This window comes from Salmo salar, chromosome ssa14 (assembly GCF_905237065.1).
Source record: "Salmo salar chromosome ssa14, Ssal_v3.1, whole genome shotgun sequence".
Taxonomy (NCBI): domain Eukaryota; kingdom Metazoa; phylum Chordata; class Actinopteri; order Salmoniformes; family Salmonidae; genus Salmo; species Salmo salar.
The window spans coordinates 40,070,541-40,093,823 of record NC_059455.1 but is presented as its reverse complement, the minus strand read 5'-3'; the positions used below and the strand labels follow the sequence as shown (position 1 = coordinate 40,093,823).

General features: G+C 42.1%; 1 protein-coding gene and 1 long non-coding RNA gene across 2 annotated transcripts; one reads left to right on the top strand and one right to left on the bottom strand.

Annotated features, from left to right (window-relative positions):
* Window positions 1–1,248: 1,248 nt before the first annotated feature.
* Window positions 1,249–23,092, top strand: LOC106569662 (fibronectin type III domain-containing protein 7). The gene is made up of 13 exons (XM_045694369.1): window positions 1,249–1,354; window positions 1,529–1,786; window positions 2,469–2,729; window positions 3,913–4,170; window positions 4,588–4,839; window positions 6,117–6,371; window positions 6,450–6,707; window positions 8,897–9,157; window positions 9,588–9,842; window positions 10,150–10,407; window positions 13,026–13,055; window positions 14,313–14,346; window positions 22,242–23,092. Exons 1-12 carry the CDS (start codon window positions 1,249–1,251, stop codon window positions 14,342–14,344), a joined length of 2,484 nt encoding a protein of 827 aa, XP_045550325.1. The 3' UTR covers window positions 14,345–14,346; window positions 22,242–23,092.
* On the bottom strand, window positions 13,302–20,865 carry LOC106569663 (uncharacterized). The gene is made up of 5 exons (XR_001320533.2): window positions 14,707–20,865; window positions 14,024–14,316; window positions 13,756–13,781; window positions 13,582–13,659; window positions 13,302–13,472 (listed from the first exon to the last, which is right to left on the bottom strand). It is a non-coding gene; the product is annotated as an uncharacterized lncRNA (long non-coding RNA).
* Window positions 23,093–23,283: the final 191 nt, after the last annotated feature.

The following is a 23,283-nucleotide window of genomic DNA, read 5'->3' as shown; positions in this document are numbered from 1 at the left end:
CTATTTAGAACCTAAAAGGTTCTTCGGCGGTCTCCATAGGAAAACCCTTAGAAGAATCCCTTTTGGTTCCAGGAAGAACCCATTTTGGTTCCAGGTAGAACCCCTTTTGGTTCCACGTAGAACCCTTTTGGGTTCCCACGTAGAACACTTTTTGGGGATTCATGTAGAACCCTTTCCACAGAGAGTTCTATATGGAGCCCAAAAGGGATTTACCTCGACCAAAAAGGTGTTCTACCTGGAACCAAAAAGGGTTCTCCTATGGGGACAGCTAAAGAACCCTTTTGGAATCCTTTTTCTCAGAGTGTACAGTCAGGTGTTGTATCTCCAGCACAACAGGACGTTATCCACTGTAATGCAGAGCCATGCAAGCATCATTTTGCCATTATACAACTGGATATTTAACTCACCAACATACAGCATGCAGTACACAGATAGCACACATGAACACACCTGGCCTATGACTGTAACACTATAGCTAAGCCATTATACATACATTTACTCAACTGCTATTGTTGACTAATGACAGTAGCTTTTTAATGGGGCACAGTGTAATAGTGCACCTGTGTACATCCAGTACTACAATTGAGTAGGCTATCTTTCCTCCTCCTTCTCTGATAGGCCTGCTGGCACCCTGGCAGTGGGAGGGCTCAATCTTTTGTATTTGCTGAAAACAATACAAGAATTGTCATTTCATTCCCCCTAAAAAACGAAAACCATCAAAGTTAAGCCCCTGACACTACCCTGCAGTCATAATCAGAAATAGCATTAGCCTACTATACATCTTTAGCCTCAAGGCAGAGGCTCTCCAGGAAGAATGGGAGCAACAGATTTGAAAGTGTTACAGCTTTTGCTTTTAATCAGTTTATCTGAGGTAAGAACAGATCTTTACTAATTAGACCTACAAATAATGTGTTGCTTAAACAATCTTAGTGTTGATTATTGCAGTTGTATATGATATTGTTATTCTGCTGTGTCATTGTAACTATCTGAAAACATGCACGTTGTATGATTCTAGAAATGCATAGAGACAGAGGGAGACGTTTGGGAAATAAATACACAGGCTCTTTTGAGTAACACTGCTTTCAACAAGTGTATGCCCAACCTTGGCTCAATGGACACATTCATTCATTGAGGAGAAAAAAGCCCTGAGCTCACTGACCAGTCCTGAAATCTGTGTTGAGTGAAGAAAAAAATGTGCTGCCTCGCGGCCTGTCATGCAGGGAGAATATTATACAGGCCAGGGGTATAATGTTCCTTCTAGGGATAAAATATGAAATACCACCGCTACCGTTGAAATGGTTTCCGTTAGCGTTCATGTTTATGTTTGGTTTTCAGATATGTGGAGCGCAAAAAGGTATTCAAACAACCCTTTGTTAACTTTTTAAAACAAACTTTCCCACATAATTGTTTGAGAGACGCACACATTAACATTCTCTTTTATTTCACTGTTATTACACCATTATAAAGTACATGCAAATAATGAGCCTAAAATGTATTTAATGATTTCTGTTCTTTCACAACGTTGCAGACATAACATTATCCGTGTTCCAAGTGTCCACAAAAAGTATGACGGTGCGATGGAGTCGTTACTCTGGCGCCAGCTCCTACAAAATCACCGCCACACCAAAGAACTCTCCTCGACCGTCCGCATTCGCCCAGTTTAGCGGGAACTCCGTCATGGGCTCTGTTAACTCTCTCTCCGCCAACACGATGTACACCATGCGGGTCGAGGCCATTGACAAAGCGGGCAACGTCCTGAGCAGTGCAGAGTTGGACGGGAGCTCATGTATGTATGCATGCATAATGGCCATGTGTGTGCGTAATGGACATATTATGAATTATGTATAACGCATTGTAGGCCTGCTATTCTCTCAATGCTTTGAATAAGGTATTTGAATAATAAGAAGATGATGATGATGATGATAATTATGATGATGATGATGATAATTATGATGATTATGATGATAATGATAATTATGATGATGATGATAATTATTATGATGATGATGATGATGATGATAATTATGATGGTTATTATGATAATGATAATTATGATGATGATGATAATTATGATGATGATGATGATAATTATGATGATTATGATGATAATGATAATTATGATGATTATGATGATGATGATAATTATGATGATGATGATGGTAATGATAATTATGATGATAATGATAATTATGATGTTCATGATGATGCTGATAATTATGATGATGCTGATAATTATGATGATTATGATGATGATAATGTTAATTGTGATGATTGTGATGATGATGATGAAATGTTAATTATGATGATGATGATGCTGATAATTATGATGATTATGATGATGATAATGATAATTATGATGATTATGATGATGATCATGATGATTATGATGATGATGATGATGATCATGATGATGATGTCTATATCCCTGTGTGTGATGATGCTCTGTTCTGCTCTGCTCTGACCACCAGCCCCCGAGGTACCTACCATTAAGCAGGCCTACTCCAAGCAGAGCGACAGCATCACTGTGGAGTTCAGTGAGGTGATGGGGGCGAGCGGCTACATTCTGCGAGCTGAGTCTGAGGTGGGAGACTTCTTCTCAGAGACCGCGGTGACCAGCTCCCCGGGCACCGTGCTGCAGCTGCAGCCGTACACAGACTACACCCTCAGTGTCATGTCTGTCAACAGCGCGGGACGCAGCCAGCCCTCAGCACCCGTCCAGATCAGAACGGGTAGATGGTTTAGATACATACACCTGTCCAGGTTTATACACCTTTTCACATACACCTGTTTAGATACATACACCTGTCCAGGTTTATACACCTGTTCACACACACCTGTTTAGATACATACACCTGTCTAGGTTTATACACCTGTTCACATACACCTGTTTAGATACATACACCTGTCTAGGTTTATACACCTGTTCACATACACCTGTTTAAATACATACACCTATCTAGGTTTATACACATGTTTACATACACCTGTCCAGGTTTATACACCTGTTCACACACACCTGTTTAGATACATACACCTGTCCAGGTTTATACACCTGTTCACACACACCTGTTTAGATACATACACCTGTCTAGGTTTATACACCTGTTTACATACACCTGTTTAGATACATACACCTGTCTAGGTTTATTAAAATAAACTTAAGTTTGTTACAATAATTAGAACGTAAAATGATAATTAGTGTCTATCTGATCCAAGCCACAAAAAGAATCGATCACAGACAATAAGTCTATCCCTCAACTTTCACTCACTCTTCAACTGAAATTAAAAGTTGTTTACTTAATATGGTAATGACTGTATCATGACTGAAATGCTACCTCTCCATAGTGTCTGAGAGACAAAGGGCTGCTATCTCCATAATGGAGTGCAGTTTCACAGCTCTATTGTCATAGTGGGTGCCTTGTGCGGAAACTGTATCTCCCCATTTAAGCCTTAAAACATATGAGAATATGAAAAGGGAAACCATGAGAACTAGGTTCTCCTCTCCCCAAGGAGAACTGGACGTATCATAAGGACAGGAAAATGGATTCTATTTCACTAGCAAACAAAAAAGATGACTCTCTGTTTGGCCAGGTTTGAACTATTTCAGTGTATTCTCTCTTCTTTTATCTTTGCCTGGAACAGGTTTGTTTCCTTCCTGGATAGTATCCTCTCTCTCTTTCTCTCTCGCTTTCTCTCTCTCTCTCTCTCTCTCTCTCTCTCTCTCTCTCTCTCTCTCTCTCTCTCTCTCTCTCTCTCTCTCTCTCTCTCTCTCTCTCTCTCTCTCTCTCTCTCTCTCTCTCTCTCTCTCTCTCTCTCTCTCTCTCTCTCTCTCTCTCTCTCTCTCTCTCTGCCTCCTTTCATCACATCTATTAGTTTATTAATCTACCTTTTTTCTCCCTTCCCCCTCTTCAGTGGTGGTGGCCCCACAGCTAAACTCCACCTCTCCCAGAAATGACACCATCCTGGTGACCTGGTCCCCGGTCAACCACACGGTCCTCTACACCCTCTGCATCATCAAGGAGGGCTCCAACTCTCGCCTCAAACTCAACACCAGCGACCCATTCATGACCTTTGATGACCTGGAGCCCGGTACCACCTACTGCATCAAGGGCATGGCCTGGGACCTGGAAGGTCGCCCCGGAGACGACCTCACTGTGTGTCAGATCACCCGTAAGCATGGCAACTAGGTGTTTGGTTAATAATATTAGCTTGTATTAAAACCTCTCAGGAGAGAGAGAGACCTGGCAAGATGCCAGAAAGGGAAAAGTTATTTATGCTTTGTATCTAAAGACACAATACTGAACAATAGACACAATGTAACACATAATCAGCAAATAACATCAGTCTTTGAAATTGTCAAAGCCTGGAAGAGTCACTTGGTGGGAGGTGTCTGCTATGGTGCTGGTACAATTTTCCGTCATAGCCTGTCCACTAGATGTTGGCACAGTTCATTAGAACCCAGGTATGACTTTATATTCCATCTAGATGTATGAGTGTGTCTATGTGAATATGTTCATCTCATGTTCATATCAGTAAATATATTTTTTTGTGTCGTTCTTTGAATAAATGTATCTGTCCCCCCACTAGGTCCTCTCAGCCCTGAGGCCATCGAGGTGTTTTTGACCCAGACTAGGTCTGGGGGTTTGGCAGTCTACTGGCAGATGGTGCATGGGGCAGACGTCTACTTGGCAAGGACTTCTACTGGTCAGAACTGCTCTGCCTCAGAGAGGTTCTGTATGATCAGCCCACTGAGCTGCGGGCAGAACCACAGTGTGACTGTTACTGCCGAAAACAGCGCTGGAACCAGCAACCCCTCTGACCCTGAGGAATTCATCACATGTAGGTATACCCCCTGACCCTTGACCTCTTACCTCTGGCTCTGGCTCTGACCCCTAACCCCAAAATCAAATAAATTAATCAAATAAAAATGTATTGGTCGAGTATACAGATTTGCAGATGTTATCGCTGGTGCAGCGAAATGCTTGTGTTGCTAGCTCCAACCGTGCAGTAAAACATAGCAATAAAAATAATACACACATAATCCAGAAAATAAAAAAACATCATAATATAGGATGAGCCATGACTACAGTAGAATACAGTATATGTATATAAAGTGAGTAAAACAGTATGTAAACATTATTAAAGTGACCAGTGTTCAATGACTCTATATACATAGGGCAGCAGTCTCTAAGGTTCAGGGTAGAGTACCTGGTGGTAACCAGCTAGTAACAGTGACTAAGGTTCAGGGTAGAGTACCGGGTGGTAGCCAGCTAGAACAGTGACTAAGGTTCAGGGTAGAGTATCGGGTGGTAACCAGCTAGAACAGTGACTAAGGTTCAGGGTAGAGTACCGGGTGGTAGCCAGCTAGAACAGTGACTAAGGTTCAGGGTAGAGTACCGGGTGGTAGCCAGCTAGAACAGTGACTAAGGTTCAGGGTAGAGTATTGGGTGGTAGCCAGCTAGAACAGTGACTAAGGTTCAGGGTAGAGTACCGGGTGGTAACCAGCTAGAACAGTGACTAAGGTTCAGGGTAGAGTACCGGGTGGTAACCAGCTAGTAACAGTGACTAAGGTTCAGCACACTGTACAGGGCGAAGGCTGGCTAGTGGTGACTGTTCAACAGTCTAATGGCCTGGAGATAGAAGCTGTTTCTCAGTCTCTCTGTCCCAGTTTTGATGCACCTGTACTGTCTTCAGCATGGCTCGGGTGGCTGAAGTCCTTCATGATCTTCCTGTGACACAAGGTTCTGTAGATGTCTGGGAGGGCAGTACTTACAACACTACACTGTAGCCATACTAACATGAGTGTTTCCGGTGTTATTACAAAGGTAGGAGGTCAATGTAAGCTGACCTCCCCAATATTATTACTATGATGTAAGGTAATGTAATGTTATCCTAATCTCTCTTGTTTCTCTCGGGCACACATATGTAATAATAGTGTATTTACATGCACTTGCAATACTTCCAGTGTTATTACTATGGTATAAGGTAATGTAATCTCTTGACTCTCTCTGTCACACATATGTAATAATAGTGTATTTTATTACTATGGTATAAGGTCTATAATGTAGAGTCCTGCCTGGAGTTATATGAATATCGCTCTTGTGTCTCTCTGTCAGTCCCATGCCCTGTGGAGCAAATCTGGGTAGATGAGCACCAGGCGGGTAGCTGCTGGGTGTCGTGGACTGAGATGCCCCTGGTGGAGTACTACATCGCTTTTGTCAAGAGAGACGACGGGTCTGAGGAGCGCTGTAACACCACTGACACCACCTGTCACTTCTACTGCATGTGTGGCTACACCTACCTCATCACCATGTTCACCTACAACCAGGCTGGCTCCAGTCCACCGGGAGATGTGTTCAATTATACCACCAGTAAGAGTTATTATACTGTCCACACACACACACACACAGCTTTGTCAAGTCACTCATCTCTCTTCTCTTCCTCCCTAGTTCCCTGTTGCCCAGAGGACGTTACCATAGCACTGGTGTCGACGGAGACCCTGGAGATCATGTGGTCGTCGGTGCGGGGGGCGGAGCTATACGAGACGACGGCGGAGGAGATTGATGATGTCATCCACTGTAAGGACACGGCACCTGTGTGTGCTCTGTCCGACTTACGCTGTAACACACAGTACAGTGTGGTGGTGACACCATGCAGCGAAATACGAGGCTGCAACCGCACCTGCAAACCTCACACACATGAGACAGGTAAAACACACATCAATACAATAGGTAACAAACAGTGCAATGGTGTATTCACTTTAAATTACATAGAAAACATTTTATTTTAAGAATGAGATCAGCTCTTCCTCAACTTTACTGTCTTTGTTCTACATGGGATCTCACTTTACCATTACAAGACCAGTAGAGGCTGCTGAGGGGAGGACGGCTCATAATAATGGCTGGAACGGAGCGAATGGAATGGAACCTAGGTTTCTTCCTAGGTTCCTGCCTTTCTAGGGAGTTTTTCCTAGCCACCGTGCTTCTATAGTCGTGGCCAAAAGTTTTGAGAATGACACAAATATTTATTTTCACTAAGTCTGCTGCCTCAGTTTGTATGATGGCAATTTGCATATACTCCAGAATGTTATGAAGAGTGATCAGATGAATTACAATTAATTGCAAAGTCCCTCTTTGCCATGCAAATGAACTGAATCCCCCAAAAACATTTCCCTGCATTTCAGCCCTGCCACAAAAGGACCAGCTGACATGTGACACAGGTGACATGTGTCACAGCTGACATGTGACACAGGTGTGAGTGTTGACAAGGCTGACAAGGCTGGAGATCACTCTGTCATGCTGATTGAGTTCGAATAACAGACTGGAAGCTTCAAAAGGAGGGTGGTGCTTGGAATCATTGTTCTTCCTCTGTCAATCATGATTACCTGCAAGGAAACACGTGCCGTCATCATTGCTTTGCACAAAAAGGGCTTCACAGGCAAGGATGTTGCTGCCAGTAAGATCGCACCTAAATCAACCATTTATCGGATCATCAAGAACTTCAAGGAGAGCGGTTCAATTGTTGTGAAGAAGGCTTCAGGGCACCCAAGAAAGTCCAGCAAGCGCCAGGACCGTCTCCTAAAGTTGATTCAGCTGCGGGATCGGGGCACCATCAGTACAGAGCTTGCTCAGGAATGGCAGCAGGCAGGTGTGAGTGCATCTGCACGCACAGTGAGGCGAAGACTTTTGGAGGATGGCCTGGTGTCAAGAAGGGCAGCAAAGAAGCCACTTCTCTCCAGGAAAATCATCAGGGACAGACTGATATTCTGCAAAAGGTACAGGGATTGGACTGCTGAGGACTGGGGTAAAGTCATTTTCTCTGATGAATCCCCTTTCCGATTGTTTGGGACATCTGGAAAAAAGCTTGTCCGGAGAAGACAAGGTGAGAGCTACCATCAGTCCTGTGTCATGCCAACAGTAAAGCATCCTGAGACCATTCATGTGTGGGGTTGCTTCTCAGCCAAGTGAGTGGGCTCACTCACAAATTTGCCTAAGAACACAGCCATGAATAAAGAATGGTACCAACACATCCTCCGACAGCAACTTCTCCCAACCATCCAGGAACAGTTTGGTGACGAACAATGCCTTTTCCAGCATGATGGAGCACCTTGCCATAAGGCAAAAGTGATAACTAAGTGGCTCGGGGAACAAAACATTGATATTTTGGGTCCATGGCCAGGAAACTCCCCAGACCTTAATCCCATTGAGAACTTGTGGTCAATCCTCAAGAGGTGGGTGGACAAACAAAACCCCACAAATTCTGACAAACCAAGCATTGACTATGCAAGAATGGGCTGCCATCAGTCAGGATGTGGCCCAGAAGTTAATTGACAGCATGCCAGGGCGGATTGCAGAGGTCTTGAAAAAGAAGGGTCAACACTGCAAATATTCACTCTTTGCATCAACTTCATGTAATTGTCAGTAAAAGCCTTTAACACTTATGAAATGCTTGTAATTATACTTCAGTATTCCAAAATAACATCTGACAAAAATATCTAAAGACACTGAAGCAGCAAACTTTGTGGAAATTAATATGTGTGTCATTCTCAAAACTTTTGGCCATGACTGTACATCTGCGTTGCTTGCTGTTTGGGGGTTTAGACTGGGTTTCTATATAGCACTTTATGACATTGGCTGATGTACTGTAGAAAGGGCTTTATAAATACATTTGATTGATTGATTGATCAAACACATGGAATCCATGTGTTTGATGTATTTGATACCATTCCACAAATTCTGCTCCAGCCATTACCACGAGCCTGTCCTCCCCAATGAAGGTACCACCAACTCCTGTGTACAAGATAAGGATAAGCTTTAGCCAAACAACAAATTAATCAACTAACCAATCAACAAATTAATCAAGTAACCAGTCCATTAACCCCTCGTCTCTCCTCTAGCTCCCTGTTCTCCAAAGATCCTGAGTGTATCTCAGACCAACTCATCCTCGAGTGTCAGTGTCTTGTACACGGCCCCCAACACTCCCAACACCACCTACACTGTCACAGCCGTGGGCCTTAATGACACACACACCTGTCAATCACTCTCCACCTCTTGCCAGCTCACACAGCTGCCCTGCGGAGCCACCTATGATGTCACAGCGTATGCCAGGACAGCAGTGGGGCCAAGCCTGTCCAGCTATAGCGTGCCCCTGGAAACAGGTGCGGGAAAGCCTGTATGACAGAGTGTATGTGGTTGTTAGGGCAAATCTAAAACGATATCCTATTTGTGCAGTATGGGAATAGGGTGTCATTTGAACCATAGATGTACAGACCATAGATATACATACCATAGATATATAGACCATAGATGTACAAACCATAGATATACATACCATAGATATATAGACCATAGATGTACAGACCATAGATATACATACCATAGATATATAGACCATAGATATACAGACCATAGATATACATACCGTAGATATATAAACCATAGATATACAGACCATAGATTATACAGACCATAGATATACAGACAATACAGATAACTCTCGGGCAGTCTCATTTGACACTGTATTGCCTATGCAGTGCACTAGTTTTAGCCAGATATCTAAGAATCTGTTCTGTTCTGTTCCCTCGCCAGGTCCCTGCTGCCCCCACACCCTGACAGTAGACCAGGTGACCCAGGCCATGACCAACGTCACCTGGTCCCCCGCTACAGGGGCACGCTCCTATGTCACGGCGCTGACATCATCTCGGGGACACGCCAAGTGCCACACCATGGACACACACTGCCTGATGGGATGCATCACCTGCGGGACCAACTATAGCGTGAGCCTTGAGGCCATCAGCAGGACAGGCCACAAGGCAGAATGCAGCTATCATGGGTTCTCATCCAGTGAGTATGCATAGGCTACACACACACACACACACACACACACACACACACACACACACACACACACACACACACACACACACACACACACACACACACACACACACACACACAGCTAGTCAAAGGTAGATATACTGCAAACACACCCACACACACATACATGCATGAACGCACAGAATATTCTTGCACACTCAACAAACTGCTAAAGAATCACAAACAAACACCAATATTTCCCCCCAATTTGCATCCTGTCCATTCAAGACCACGTCATGTAAATCTTCAATCTTTCCTCCTCTCTCGCTCCCAGGTGCCTGTTGTCCATCGAGTGTCAAGCTCTACCGGATGGCCAACAAAACTCTGAGGGTGTACTGGCACTCCTCGGGGCCCCAGAACCACACGGTGGACCTGATTGGGACAGGCACCAACCACACCTGCATCCCCCCGCCCCTCAGCAGCTCCTGTGACGTGGCCAAGGTCATGTGTGGGGACGTCTACACCATGGTGGTGGCACCTGTCAATCAGGATGGGAGCAAAGTCACATTCTGTCCCGGCAGGATCTACTCTGGTGAGTGTGTGTGTGTGTAGTTACTTAGTTAGTTAGTTGGTTAGATGGTTAGTTAGTAGTTCATAGCTAGTTAGTAGGTAGCTAGTTAGTAGTTTGTTAGTAGTTAGTTAGCAGTAGTTAGTAGTTGGTTATTAGTAAAGTTGAAGTCGGAAGATTACATACAGATAGGTTGGAGACATTAAAACTCGTTTTTCAACCACTCCACAAATTTCTTATTAACAAACTATAGTTTTGGCAAGTCGGTTAGGACATCTACTTCGTGCATGACACGAGTAATTTTGACAACAATTGTTTACAGACAGATTATTTCACTTATAAGTCACTGTATCACAATTCCAGTGGGTCAGAAGTTTACATACACTAAGTTGACTGTGCCTATAAACAGCTTGGAAAATTCCAGAAAATTATGTCATGGCTTTAGAAGCTTCTGATAGGCTAATTGACATAATTTGAGTGATTTGGAGGTGTACCTGTGGATGTATTTCAAGGCCTAAGTTCAAACTCAGTGCATCTTTGCTTGACATCATGGGAAAATCAAAAGAAATCAGCCAAGACCTCAGAAAAAAATTGTAGACCACCACAAGTCTGGTTCATCCTTGGGAGCAATTTCCAAACGCCTGAAGGTACCACGTTCATCTATACAAACAATAGTACGCAAGTATAAACACCATGGGACCACACAGCCGTCATACCGCTCAGGAAGGAGACGCATTCTGTCTCCTAGAGATGAACGTACTTTGGTGAGAAAAGTGCAAATCAATCCCAGAACAACAGCAAAGGACCTTGTGAAGATGCTGGAGGAAACAGGTACAAAAGTATCTATATCCACAGTAAAACGAGTTCTATATCGACATAACCTGAAAGGCCGCTCAGCAAGGAAGAAGCCCCTGCTCCAAAACCGCCATAAAAAAGCCAGACTACGGTTTGCAACTGCAACTGCACATTTTTGGAGAGATGTCCTCTGGTCTGATGAAACAAAAATAGAACTGTTTGGCCATAATGACCATCGTTATGTTTGGAGGAAAAAGGGGGAGGATTGCAAGCCAAAGAACACCATCCCAACCGTGAAGCACGGGGGTGGTAGCATCATGTTGTGGGGGTGCTTTGCTGCAAGAGGGACTGGTGCACTTCACAAAATAGATGGCATCATGAGGAGGGAGAATTATGTGGATATATTGAAGCAACATCTCAAGACACCAATCAGGAAGTTAGAGCTTGGTCGCAAATGGGTCTTCCAAATGGACAATGACCCCAAGCATACTTACAAAGTTGTGGCAAAATGGCTTAAGGACAACAAAGTCAAGATATTGGAGTGGCCATCACAACATCCTGACCTCAATCCCATAGAACATTTGTGGGCAGAACTGAAAAAGCGTGCTTTTTTTTTTGTTTACCTTTATTTAATTAGGCAAGTCAGTTAAGAACAAATTGTTATCTTTAATGATGGCCTAGGAACAGTGGGTTAACTGCCTTGTTCAGGGGCAGAACGACAGATTTTTACCTTGTCAGCTCGGGGATTCGATCTTGCAACCTTTCGGTTACTAGTCCAACACTCTAACCACTAGGCTACTTGCCGCCCCAAAAAGTGTGTGCGAGCAAGGAGGCTTACAAACCTGACTCAGTTACACCAGCTCTGTCAGGAGGAATGGGCCAAAATTCACCCAACTTATTGTGGGAAGCTTGTGGAAGGCTACCCGAAACGTTTGCCCCAAGTTAAACAATTTAAAGGCAATGCTACCAAATACTAATTGAGTGTATGTAAACTTCTGACCCACTGCGAATGTGATGAAAGAAATAAAAGCTGAAATAAATCATTCTCTCTACCATTATTCGGACATTTCACATTCTTAAAATAAAGTGGTGATCCTAACTGTCCTAAAACAGGGAATTTTTACTCAGATTAAATGTCAGGAATTGTGAAAAACAGAGTTTAAATGTATTTGGCTAAGGTGTATGTAAACTTCCGACTTCAAGTGTAGTTCGTTAGCTAGTAGTTAGTTAGTTAGTTAGTTAGTTAGTTAGTTAGTTAGTTAGTTAGTTAGTTAGTTAGTTTGAAGTTCATAGCTAGTTAGTTAGTAGTTTGTTAGTAGTTTGTCATTAGTTAGTGAGTTAGTGAGTTAGTTAGTTAGTTAGTTAGTTAGTTAGTTAGTTAGTTAGTTAGTTAGTTAGTTAGTTAGTTAGTTAGTTAGTTAGTTAGTTAGTTAGTTAGTTAGTTAGTTAGTTAGTTAGGAGGAGTTAGTTAGTTATTTAGGAGGAGTTAGTTAGTTAGTTAGTTAGTTAGTTAGTTAGTTAGTTAGAGGAGTTAGTTAGTTAGTTAGATAGTTAGTTAGTTAGTTAGTTAGTTAGTTAGTTAGTTAGTTAGTTAGTTAGTTAGTTAGTTAGTTAGTTAGTAGGAGTTAGTTAGTTAGTTATTTAGGAGGAGTTAGTTAGTTCATTAGTTAGTTAGTTAGTTAGTTAGTTAGTTAGTTGTTCGTTAGGTGGTTAGTTGTTTTGTTGATTAGTTTGTTACTAGTTAGTTGGTTTGTTAGGCAGATAAATATATTCTGTGGTAGATAGGTCAAACTGGGAATGTCTACAGTTAGTTTCTATCTAATGGCATTGTTCTCATTCTCTTACAGTGTCCTGCTCCGGAAGCAATGTAGGAATGGGTAAGTGTCTGGCGTCCGATAGTAAACTTCACCGGGCAACTTGACTGACATTGTATATCCTACCCAATACACTCTAAAAAGAAACGGCTCCTGGAAGAACTTTTATGGGTACTTCACATTGAAACTGTGGGGGAACCTCTTCAAAGAACCCCCTTTAATGGTTCCTCGAATAACCTTTTGGGGTTCATTTGTTCCATTATTAATCAGCATAACATAACAACAATAACAACAATAACACAATATTTTAGTTGTCAGTGTTTATTATGATTTGTGGCAAAGCAGAATTCAAAAATCTAAATATGAGGTCAACTCCCAGCAGAGCTCCAAGTTCAATCAGTATATCCTCTGGCGTGTTAATGTGTTGATATCCTTCGTATCCATAGGCAGAAGGGTTTTACAGTGTAGGGAGGGTGAAGTCTGTGAATACAAAAATAATAATTATACAGATGATTAAGAAAACATGCACATGACAGCTTTCATTCCTTGGTTTTTGTGGTAAATGTGACAACAGTTTTCATACACATACCTTGTCGATAATGTAGAGTCCTCTGGGACCTTCATCGAAGAGCTCAGTGAGGAGCAAGATGGCTGCTGTGATTGAATCCTGTAAGGTTTTAGAGAACCCATTAATATAAATGAGATGATAGCCTAGTGTGATCTGCATGACATTATGTGACAAACCAATACCAATTGTACATACCTTTGTGTGCCTCCTCGTCAGAATACCTGCAGACACACACAAATAAGTGGGCAGTTCAGTCATCTGCGTCCAATGCAGCTAAAGCCCTCAACATATTCTTACCTCTTTGTTGATTGACATCCACTGAATTGTGTCCATTTTCTCTTTTGTAAATAATTTTATAAGGGAGAAAGTGCCCAACAACACAGCCATTGGCACAAATATGAAAAGATAGACGGTATCATGATAAAACAATACCAGTTCAGATCATACAAGGGAGAAACCTTACCTGAAATTGAGGAGAGCTTAAAAATGGTCAGTTAAATGCTTGCACCAGCTGTTTTTCAAATTCAAATCCACATTTTTCAGTTGGGCAGTTAGTTCTTGTGGGTTCTTGCAGGAGGTTCCTCGATGAACCCCACCTCCTATGGGGTTCTTCAAAGTACCTTTTTGGGGCATTTTTCAGTGCCCAGAACCCTAATGTTCTTCAAAGAACTTTGAGGATCTTAGAAGAACCCTTGTTGAAACTCCTCATTTTTGGAGTATATATTGAACACCATTATTTCTCTTCTTTCTAGTGATCTATCGGGGAAAGAGAAGTGTCAATTAGAGGTGAGTTTAAATTGTGTATAACAAAATCATCAACTGTATAATAAAAAACTAAAAACTGATCATAAACTCTGATGTGTAAACTTTTGAAACGTTCATTGTGCCATACTTCATACATCGTCATCTACTATATCAAATTATGAAAGATCCAGAAGAAAGGTGCTTACACAAGACCTGTCCTTTGTGTTACCGCATGTCATAAAGAGTATCGCGTAACTTCATAAGCATCCATAAATTGCATCAGTCTATATGAGGTTGTCAACAACAATAAAGGCTGCAGATAGTCTAGCGGTTAGAGCATTGGGCCAGTAACTGAAAGATTGCTAGTTCAAATCCCTGAGGTGAAAAATATGTTCATGTTACCTTGAGCAAGGCACTTAATCCTAATTGCTCCAGGGTTGCCGTTGATAATGGTTAGCCGTGACCTAACTGTCTGAGGGAGAGTTGGGACAAGCAAAAAAACACATTTACTATTCACAAATGCATCTTAATACACACTTGTGTGAAAATAGGACAAATATAAGCACCAACCAAATTAATTATGTTTTAAGATCAGACCTCTTTGTATAGAAAGGTCAATGTCCCAGTGGAACAACAGACTGAGAGGACAGGTCAGACAGGCATTCTTAGAAGAGGTGAGACAGTATTCTTAGAAGAGGTGAGATAGTATTCTTAGAAGAGGTGAGACAGTATTCTTAGAAAAGGTGAGACAGTATTCTTAGAGGTGAGACAGTATTCTTAGAAGAGGTGAGACGGTATTCTTAGAAGAGGTGAGACGGTATTCTTAGAGGTGAGACAGTATTCTTAGAGGTGAGACAGTATTCTTAGAAGACGTGAGACGGTATTCTTAGAGGTGAGACAGTATTCTTAGAGGTGAGACAGTATTCTTAGAGGTGAGACAGTATTCTTAGAGGTGTGACAGTATTCTTAGAAGAGGTGAGACAGTATTCTTAGAAGAGGTGAGACGGTATTCTTAGAGGTGAGGCAGTATTCCTCGAGGTGAGGCAGTATTCCTCGAGGTGAGACAGTATTGTTAGAGGTGGGACAGTATTGTTTGAGGTGAGACAGTATTCTTAGAGGTGAGACAGTATTCTTAAAGGTGAGACGGTATTCTTAGAGGTGTGACAGTATTCTTGGACGTGAGACAGTATTCTTAGAGGTGAGACAGTATTCTTAAAGGTGAGACGGTATTCTTAGAGGTGAGACAGTATTCTTAGAGGTGAGACAGTATACTTAGAAGAGGTGGAACAGTATTCTTAGAAGAGGTGAGACAGCATTCTTAGAAGAGGTGAGACAGCATTCTTAGAAGAGGTGAGACAGTATTCTTAGAAGAGGTGAGACAGCATTCTTAGAAGAGGTGAGACAGTATTCTTAGAGGTGGGACAGTATTCTTAGAAGAGGTGAGACAGCATTCTTAGATGTGAGACAGTATTCTTAGAAGAGGTGAGACAGTTTTCTTAGAAGAGGTGAGACAGTATTCTTAGAGGTGAGACAGTATTCTTAGAGGTGAGACAGTATTCTCAGAAGAGGTGAGACAGCATTCTTAGAAGAGGTGAGACAGCATTCTTAGAAGAGGTGAGACAGCATTCTTAGAGGTGAGACAGCATTCTTAGAGGTGAGACAGTATTCTTAGAAGAGGTGAAACAGCATTATTAGAAGAGGTGAAACAGCATTATTAGAAGAGGTGAGACAGCATTCTTAGAGGTGGGACAGTTTTCTTAGAAGAGGTGAGACAGTATTCTTAGAGGTGAGACAGTATTCTTAGAAGAGGTGAGACAGCATTCTTAGATGTGAGACAGTATTCTTAGAAGAGGTGAGACAGTATTCTTAGAAGAGGTGAGACAGCATTCTTAGAAGAGGTGAGACAGTATTCTTAGAGGTGAGACAGTATTCTTAGAAGTGAGACCGTATTCTTAGAAGAGGTGAGACAGTATTCTTAGAAGAGGTGAGACAGCATTCTTAGAAGAGGTGAGACAGTATTCTCAGAGGTGAGACAGTATTCTTAGAGGTGAGACAGTATTCTTAGAAGAGGTGAGACAGTATTCTTAGAAGAGGTGAGACAGCATTCTTAGAAGAGGTAAGACAGTTTTCTTAGAAGAGGTGAGACCGTATTCTTAGAGGAGGTGAGACAGCATTCTTAGAAGAGGTGAGACAGTATTCTTAGAGGTGAGACAGTATTCTTAGAAGAGGTGAGACAGTATTCTTAGAAGAGGTGAGACAGTATTCTTAGAAGAGGTGAGACAGCATTCTTAGAAGAGGTAAGACAGTTTTCTTACAAGAGGTGAGACCGTATTCTTAGAAGAGGTGAGACCGTATTCTTAGAAGAGGTGAGACAGCATTCTTAGAAGAGGTGAGACAGCATTCTTAGAAGAGGTGAGACAGTATTCTTAGAAGAGGTGAGACAGTATTCTTAGAAGAGGTGAGACAGCATTCTTAGAAGAGGTGAGACAGTATTCTCAGAGGTGAGACAGCATTCTTAGATGTGAGACAGTATTCTTAGGAGAGGTGAGACAGTTTTCTTAGAAGAGGTGAGACAGTATTCTTAGAGGTGCAACAGTATTCTTAAAGGTGAGACGGTATTCTTAGAGGTGAGACAGTATTCTTAGAAGAGGTGAGACGGTATTCTTAGACGTGAGACAGTATTCTTAGAGGTGAGACAGTATTCTTAAAGGTGAGACGGTATTCTTAGAGGTGAGACAGTATTCTTAGAGGTGAGACAGTATTCTTAGAAGAGGTGAGACAGCATTCTTAGAAGAGGTAAGACAGTTTTCTTACAAGAGGTGAGACCGTATTCTTAGAAGAGGTGAGACCGTATTCTTAGAAGAGGTGAGACAGCATTCTTAGAAGAGGTGAGACAGCATTCTTAGAAGAGGTGAGACAGTATTCTTAGAAGAGGTGAGACAGTATTCTTAGAAGAGGTGAGACAGCATTCTTAGAAGAGGTGAGACAGTATTCTCAGAGGTGAGACAGCATTCTTAGATGTGAGACAGTATTCTTAGGAGAGGTGAGACAGTTTTCTTAGAAGAGGTGAGACAGTATTCTTAGGGGTGCAACAGTATTCTTAAAGGTGAGACGGTATTCTTAGAGGTGAGACAGTATTCTTAGAAGAGGTGAGACGGTATTCTTTGACGTGAGACAGTATTCTTAGAGGTGAGACAGTATTCTTAAAGGTGAGACGGTATTCTTAGAGGTGAGACAGTATTCTTAGAGGTGAGACAGTATACTTAGAAGAGGTGGAACAGTATTCTTAGAAGAGGTGAGACAGCATTCTTAGAAGAGGTGAGACAGTATTCTTAGAAGAGGTGAGACAGTATTCTTAGAAGAGGTGAAACAGCATTAATAGAAGAGGTGAGACAGCATTCTTAGAAGAGGTGAGACAGTATTCTTAGAGGTGAGACAGTATTCTTAGAAGTGAGACAGTATTCTTAGAAGTGAGACAGTATTCTTAGAAGAGGTGAGACAGCATTCTTAGAAGAGGTGAGACAGTATTCTCAGAGGTGAGACAGTATTCTTAGAGGTGAGACAGTATTCTTAGAGGTGAGACAGTATTCTTAGAGGTGAGACAGTATTCTTAGAGGTGAGACAGCATTCTTAGAAGAGGTAAGACAGTTTTCTTACAAGAGGTGACACCGTATTCTTAGAGGAGGTGAGACAGCATTCTTAGAAGAGGTGAGACAGCATTCTTAGAAGAGGTGAGACAGTATTCTTAGAGGTGAGACAGTATTCTTAGAAGAGGTGAGACAGTATTCTCAGAGGTGAGACAGCATTCTTAGATGTGAGACAGTATTCTTAGGAGAGGTGAGACAGTTTTCTTAGAAGAGGTGAGACAGTATTCTTAGGGGTGCAACAGTATTCTTAAAGGTGAGACGGTATTCTTAGAGGTGAGACAGTATTCTTAGAAGAGGTGAGACGGTATTCTTTGACGTGAGACAGTATTCTTAGAGGTGAGACAGTATTCTTAAAGGTGAGACGGTATTCTTAGAGGTGAGACAGTATTCTTAGAGGTGAGACAGTATACTTAGAAGAGGTGGAACAGTATTCTTAGAAGAGGTGAGACAGCATTCTTAGAAGAGGTGAGACAGTATTCTTAGAAGAGGTGAGACAGTATTCTTAGAAGAGGTGAAACAGCATTAATAGAAGAGGTGAGACAGCATTCTTAGAAGAGGTGAGACAGTATTCTTAGAGGTGAGACAGTATTCTTAGAAGTGAGACAGTATTCTTAGAAGTGAGACAGTATTCTTAGAAGAGGTGAGACAGCATTCTTAGAAGAGGTGAGACAGTATTCTCAGAGGTGAGACAGTATTCTTAGAGGTGAGACAGTATTCTTAGAGGTGAGACAGTATTCTTAGAGGTGAGACAGCATTCTTAGAAGAGGTAAGACAGTTTTCTTACAAGAGGTGACACCGTATTCTTAGAGGAGGTGAGACAGCATTCTTAGAAGAGGTGAGACAGCATTCTTAGAAGAGGTGAGACAGTATTCTTAGAGGTGAGACAGTATTCTTAGAAGAGGTGAGACAGTATTCTTAGAAGAGGTGAGACAGTATTCTTAGAAGAGGTGAGACAGCATTGTTAGAAGAGGTGAGACAGCATTGTTAGAAGAGGTGAGACAGTATTCTTAGATTTGAGACAGTATTCTTAGAAGAGGTGGGACAGTTTTCTTAGAAGAGGTGAGACAGTATTCTTAGAGGTGAGACAGTATTCTTAGAGGTGGGACAGTTTTCTTAGAAGAGGTGAGACAGTATTCTTAGAGGTGAGACAGTATTCTTAGAAGAGGTGAGACAGCATTCTTAGATGTGAGACAGTATTCTTAGAAGAGGTGAGACAGTATTCTTAGAAGAGGTGAGACAGTATTCTTAGAGGTGAGACAGTATTCTTAAAGGTGAGACAGTATTCTTAAAGGTGAGACAGTATTCTTAGAGGTGGGACAGTATTAGAGGTGGGACAGTATTCTTTGAGGTGAGACAGTATTCTTAGAGGTGTGACAGTATTCTTAGAAGAGGTGAGACAATATTCTTAGAAGAGGTGAGACAGTATTCTTAGATGAAGTGAGACAACATTCTTGGAAGAGGTGAGACAGCATTCTTAGAGGTAAGACAACATTCTTAGAGGTGAGACAGTATTCTTAGAAGAGGTGGGACAGTATTCTTAGAAGTGAGACAGTATTCTTAGAAGAGAGACAGTATTCTTAGAGGTGAGACAGTATTCTTAGAGGTGAGACAGTATTCTTAGAGGTGAGACAGTTTTCTTAGAAGAGGTGAGACAGTATTCTTAGAAGAGGTGAGACAGTATTCTTAGAAGAGGTGAGACAGCATTCTTAGAAGAGGTAAGACAGTTTTCTTACAAGAGGTGAGACAGCATTCTTAGAAGAGGTGAGACAGCATTCTTAGAAGAGGTGAGACAGCATTCTTAGAAGAGGTGAGACAGTATTCTTAGATTTGAGACAGTATTCTTAGAAGAGGTGAGACAGCATTCTTAGAAGAGGTGAGACAGCATTCTTAGAGGTGGGACAGTTTTCTTAGAAGAGGTGAGACAGTATTCTTTGAGGTGAGACAGTATTCTTAGAGGTGGGACAGTTTTCTTAGAAGAGGTGAGACAGTATTCTTAGAGGTGAGACAGTATTCTTAGAGGTGAGACAGTATTCTTAGATGTGAGACAGTATTCTTAGAAGAGGTGAGACAGTATTCTTAGAAGAGGTGAGACAGTATTCTTAGAAGAGGTGAGACAGTATTCTTAGAAGAGGTGAGACAGTATTCTTAGAGGTGAGACAGTATTCTTAGAGGTGAGACAGTATTCTTAAAGGTGAGACAGTATTCTTAGAGGTGGGACAGTATTCTTAGAGGTGGGACAGTATTCTTTGAGGTGAGACAGTATTCTTAGAGGTGTGACAGTATTCTTAGAAGAGGTGAGACAATATTCTTAGAAGAGGTGAGACAGTATTCTTAGATGAAGTGAGACAACATTCTTGGAAGAGGTGAGACAGCATTCTTAGAGGTGAGACAGTATTCTTAGAAGTGGTGGGACAGTATTCTTAGAAGTGAGACAGTATTCTTAGAGGTGAGACAGTATTCTTAGAAGAGAGACAGTATTCTTAGAGGTGAGACAGTATTCTTAGAGGTGAGACAGTTTTCTTAGAAGAGGTGAGACAGTATTCTTAGAAGAGGTGAGACAGTATTCTTAGAAGAGGTGAGACAGTATTCTTAGAAGTGAGACAGTATTCTTAGAGGTGAGACAGTATTCTTAGAAGAGGTGAGACAGTATTCTTAGAAGAGGTGAGACAGCATTCTTAGAGGTGAGACGGGTACTGTACTCTTGGGACAGACAGATGAATTACATGTTTACTGTAGGGAATCCTCTGATGTACTGAATATCTGTCCATTAAACATGGAGAGGAGAAAGGAGGAACGTAATAGAGATATGAGAGAGATGTCAAAGAGTTGGAGCTGAAAATGGTTTGTGACCTGGATGGAAAACGTGTTTGGAAATATGAGGAGTGTTGTGAGGAACCGGACCGAGGGTCTCTTACATTAAAGAGTGACTGAACTGAACCACCAACTTCTCGTTGAAAACGGCCTGTGTGGCATCGATATATATATATATTTTTTTCATTGAACCTTTATTTAACTAGGCAAGTCAGTTAAGAACAAATTCTTATTTACTATGACGGCCTGGATGGAAAACGACGACACTGGGCCATGGGACTCCCAATCATGGCCGGATGTGATACAGCCTGGATTCGAACCAAGGACTGTAGTGACACCTCTTGCACGGAGTGGCAGGGCCTTAGACCGCTGCGTCACTCAGGACCCTCGGGAGCCTTGGGAGTCAGAAACATTTATTCTAGTGTCAAAATTGACTACAAAGTGTAAATAGGATCATTCTGGTCACAAAGTCAGTATTCCAAAACTGATTTTTGTGAGATTTGTTTAACTGAAGATGTCACAACTTACATGAAGGTTTGGTTTTGATTTCAATCCTGCCAACACTGCCTGGCACAATCTAATCAAGGCTGGCAGTAATCAAATCATCCATCTGTTTAGACAGTGGTGATGAAAAACTTAGAAGAAGAACAGGGAAACAGAAAGAAACCTTGACAGCAGAGTGACTGACATTCCGTACAGACAAGAGGCTTGAACAACAGCATCATATAGACAGCTAACACATTAACACCAGTTCTACTGTTATACATCTGTCCCTCTGCTCTGTCCTTATCTGTCCCTCTGTTCTGTCCCTCTGTTCTGTCCCTCTGTTCTGTCCCTCTGCTCTGTCCCTCTGCTCTGTCCTTATCTGTCCCTCTGTTCTGTCCCTCTGTTCTGTCCCTCTGCTCTGTCCCTCTGCTCTGTCCTTATCTGTCCCTCTGTTCTGTCCCTCTGTTCTGTCCCTCTGTTCTGTCCCTCTGCTCTGTCCCTCTGCTCTGTCCTTATCTGTCCCTCTGTTCTGTCCCTCTGTTCTGTCCCTCTGTTCTGTCCTTCTGTTCTGTCCCTCTGCTCTGTCCCTCTGCTCTGTCCTTATCTGTCCCTCTGTTTTGTCCCTCTGCTCTGTCCCTCTGCTCTGTCCCTCTACTCTGTCCCTCTGCTCTGTCCCTCTGTCCCTCATCTGTCCCTCTGCTCTGTCCTTATCTGTCCCACTGTTCTGTCCCTCTGTTCTGTCCCTCTGCTCTGTCCCTCATCTGTCCCCATCTGTCCCTCTGCTCTGTCCCTCATCTGTCCCTCTGCTCTGTCCTTATCTGTCCCTCTGCTCTGTCCCTCATCTGTCCCTCTGCTCTGTCCCTCATCTGTCCCTCATCTGTCCCTCTGCTCTGTCCCTCATCTGTCCCTCTGCTCTGTCCCTCATCTGTCCCTCTGCTCTGTCCCTCTGCTATGTCCCTCATCTGTCCCTCTGTTCTGCATCTTGTATTGCAGGTAAACCCCTGGAAAGACACAACATGTAATCTACTTATATCAACGTCTGTCCCGTCTGTCAAGAAATCAGCTGAAATGTCATTGTTTTTATTCAGTCCCTCTCCTTTGATTCTATCTTCATCTATCTATGCTGTTTGGGTCAAACATGTGTCCTTAAATGTGTTCAATTACAAATGCTAGCCATTGATGTTTCGTTATCTATATCTGCTGTGTCTTTTCTCCAACATATGTTTTTTACTAACAGACTGAAACTGTGATTTTTGATCCTACTGTTTAGCAGAGAGAAATCATTACAATGTATGTCCTTTGTGTAAAGTCTACCTTTATGGCCCAAGAGAAACAAGAGAAACTGTGTGCCACATCATACATTTGTCTGTGAGCTGTACAGTACGTCTTTTTTTTCTTTTTATACATGAAATAACATAAGTATCCCTAAGTAGGAAGCCTCCATAGGGTTGTTGTTAAGCATGTTATGTAACAGTGGTCATATAGCTGTTTGTTGGTCACTGTGAAAGAGGAGCATAGAGAACATACTAGAATACCACTGGAGCTCAGGCTGCTGCTGAGGGGAGGACGGCTCATAAGAATGTCCGGAACGGAGCAAATGGAATGGCATCGAACACCTGGAAACCATGTGTTTGTATGTATTTGATACCATTCCAACTATACCTCTCCGGCCATTACCACGAGCCCATTCTCCCCAATTAATGTGCGACCAACCTCCTGTGCACTGGAGTCATGCCTGGAGTCCTACATGTCATATGGATGATACGTCAGGTCATATTGCAGGGCAGAGAATATTCCCATTGCATTCATTGTGTTCAAACAATAAAACACACCCTATTGCATTACCACACTGTGTGGCGTCAATCAATGAATCTCTTGGAGTAATTCAGACTTATCTCTGAAAGATTAATAATAAAGATATTATGTACATTACCAGTCAAACGTTTTAGAACACCTACTCATTCAAGGATTTTTCTTTATTTTTACTATTTTCTACATTGTAGAATGAAATAACACATATGGAATCATGTAGTAA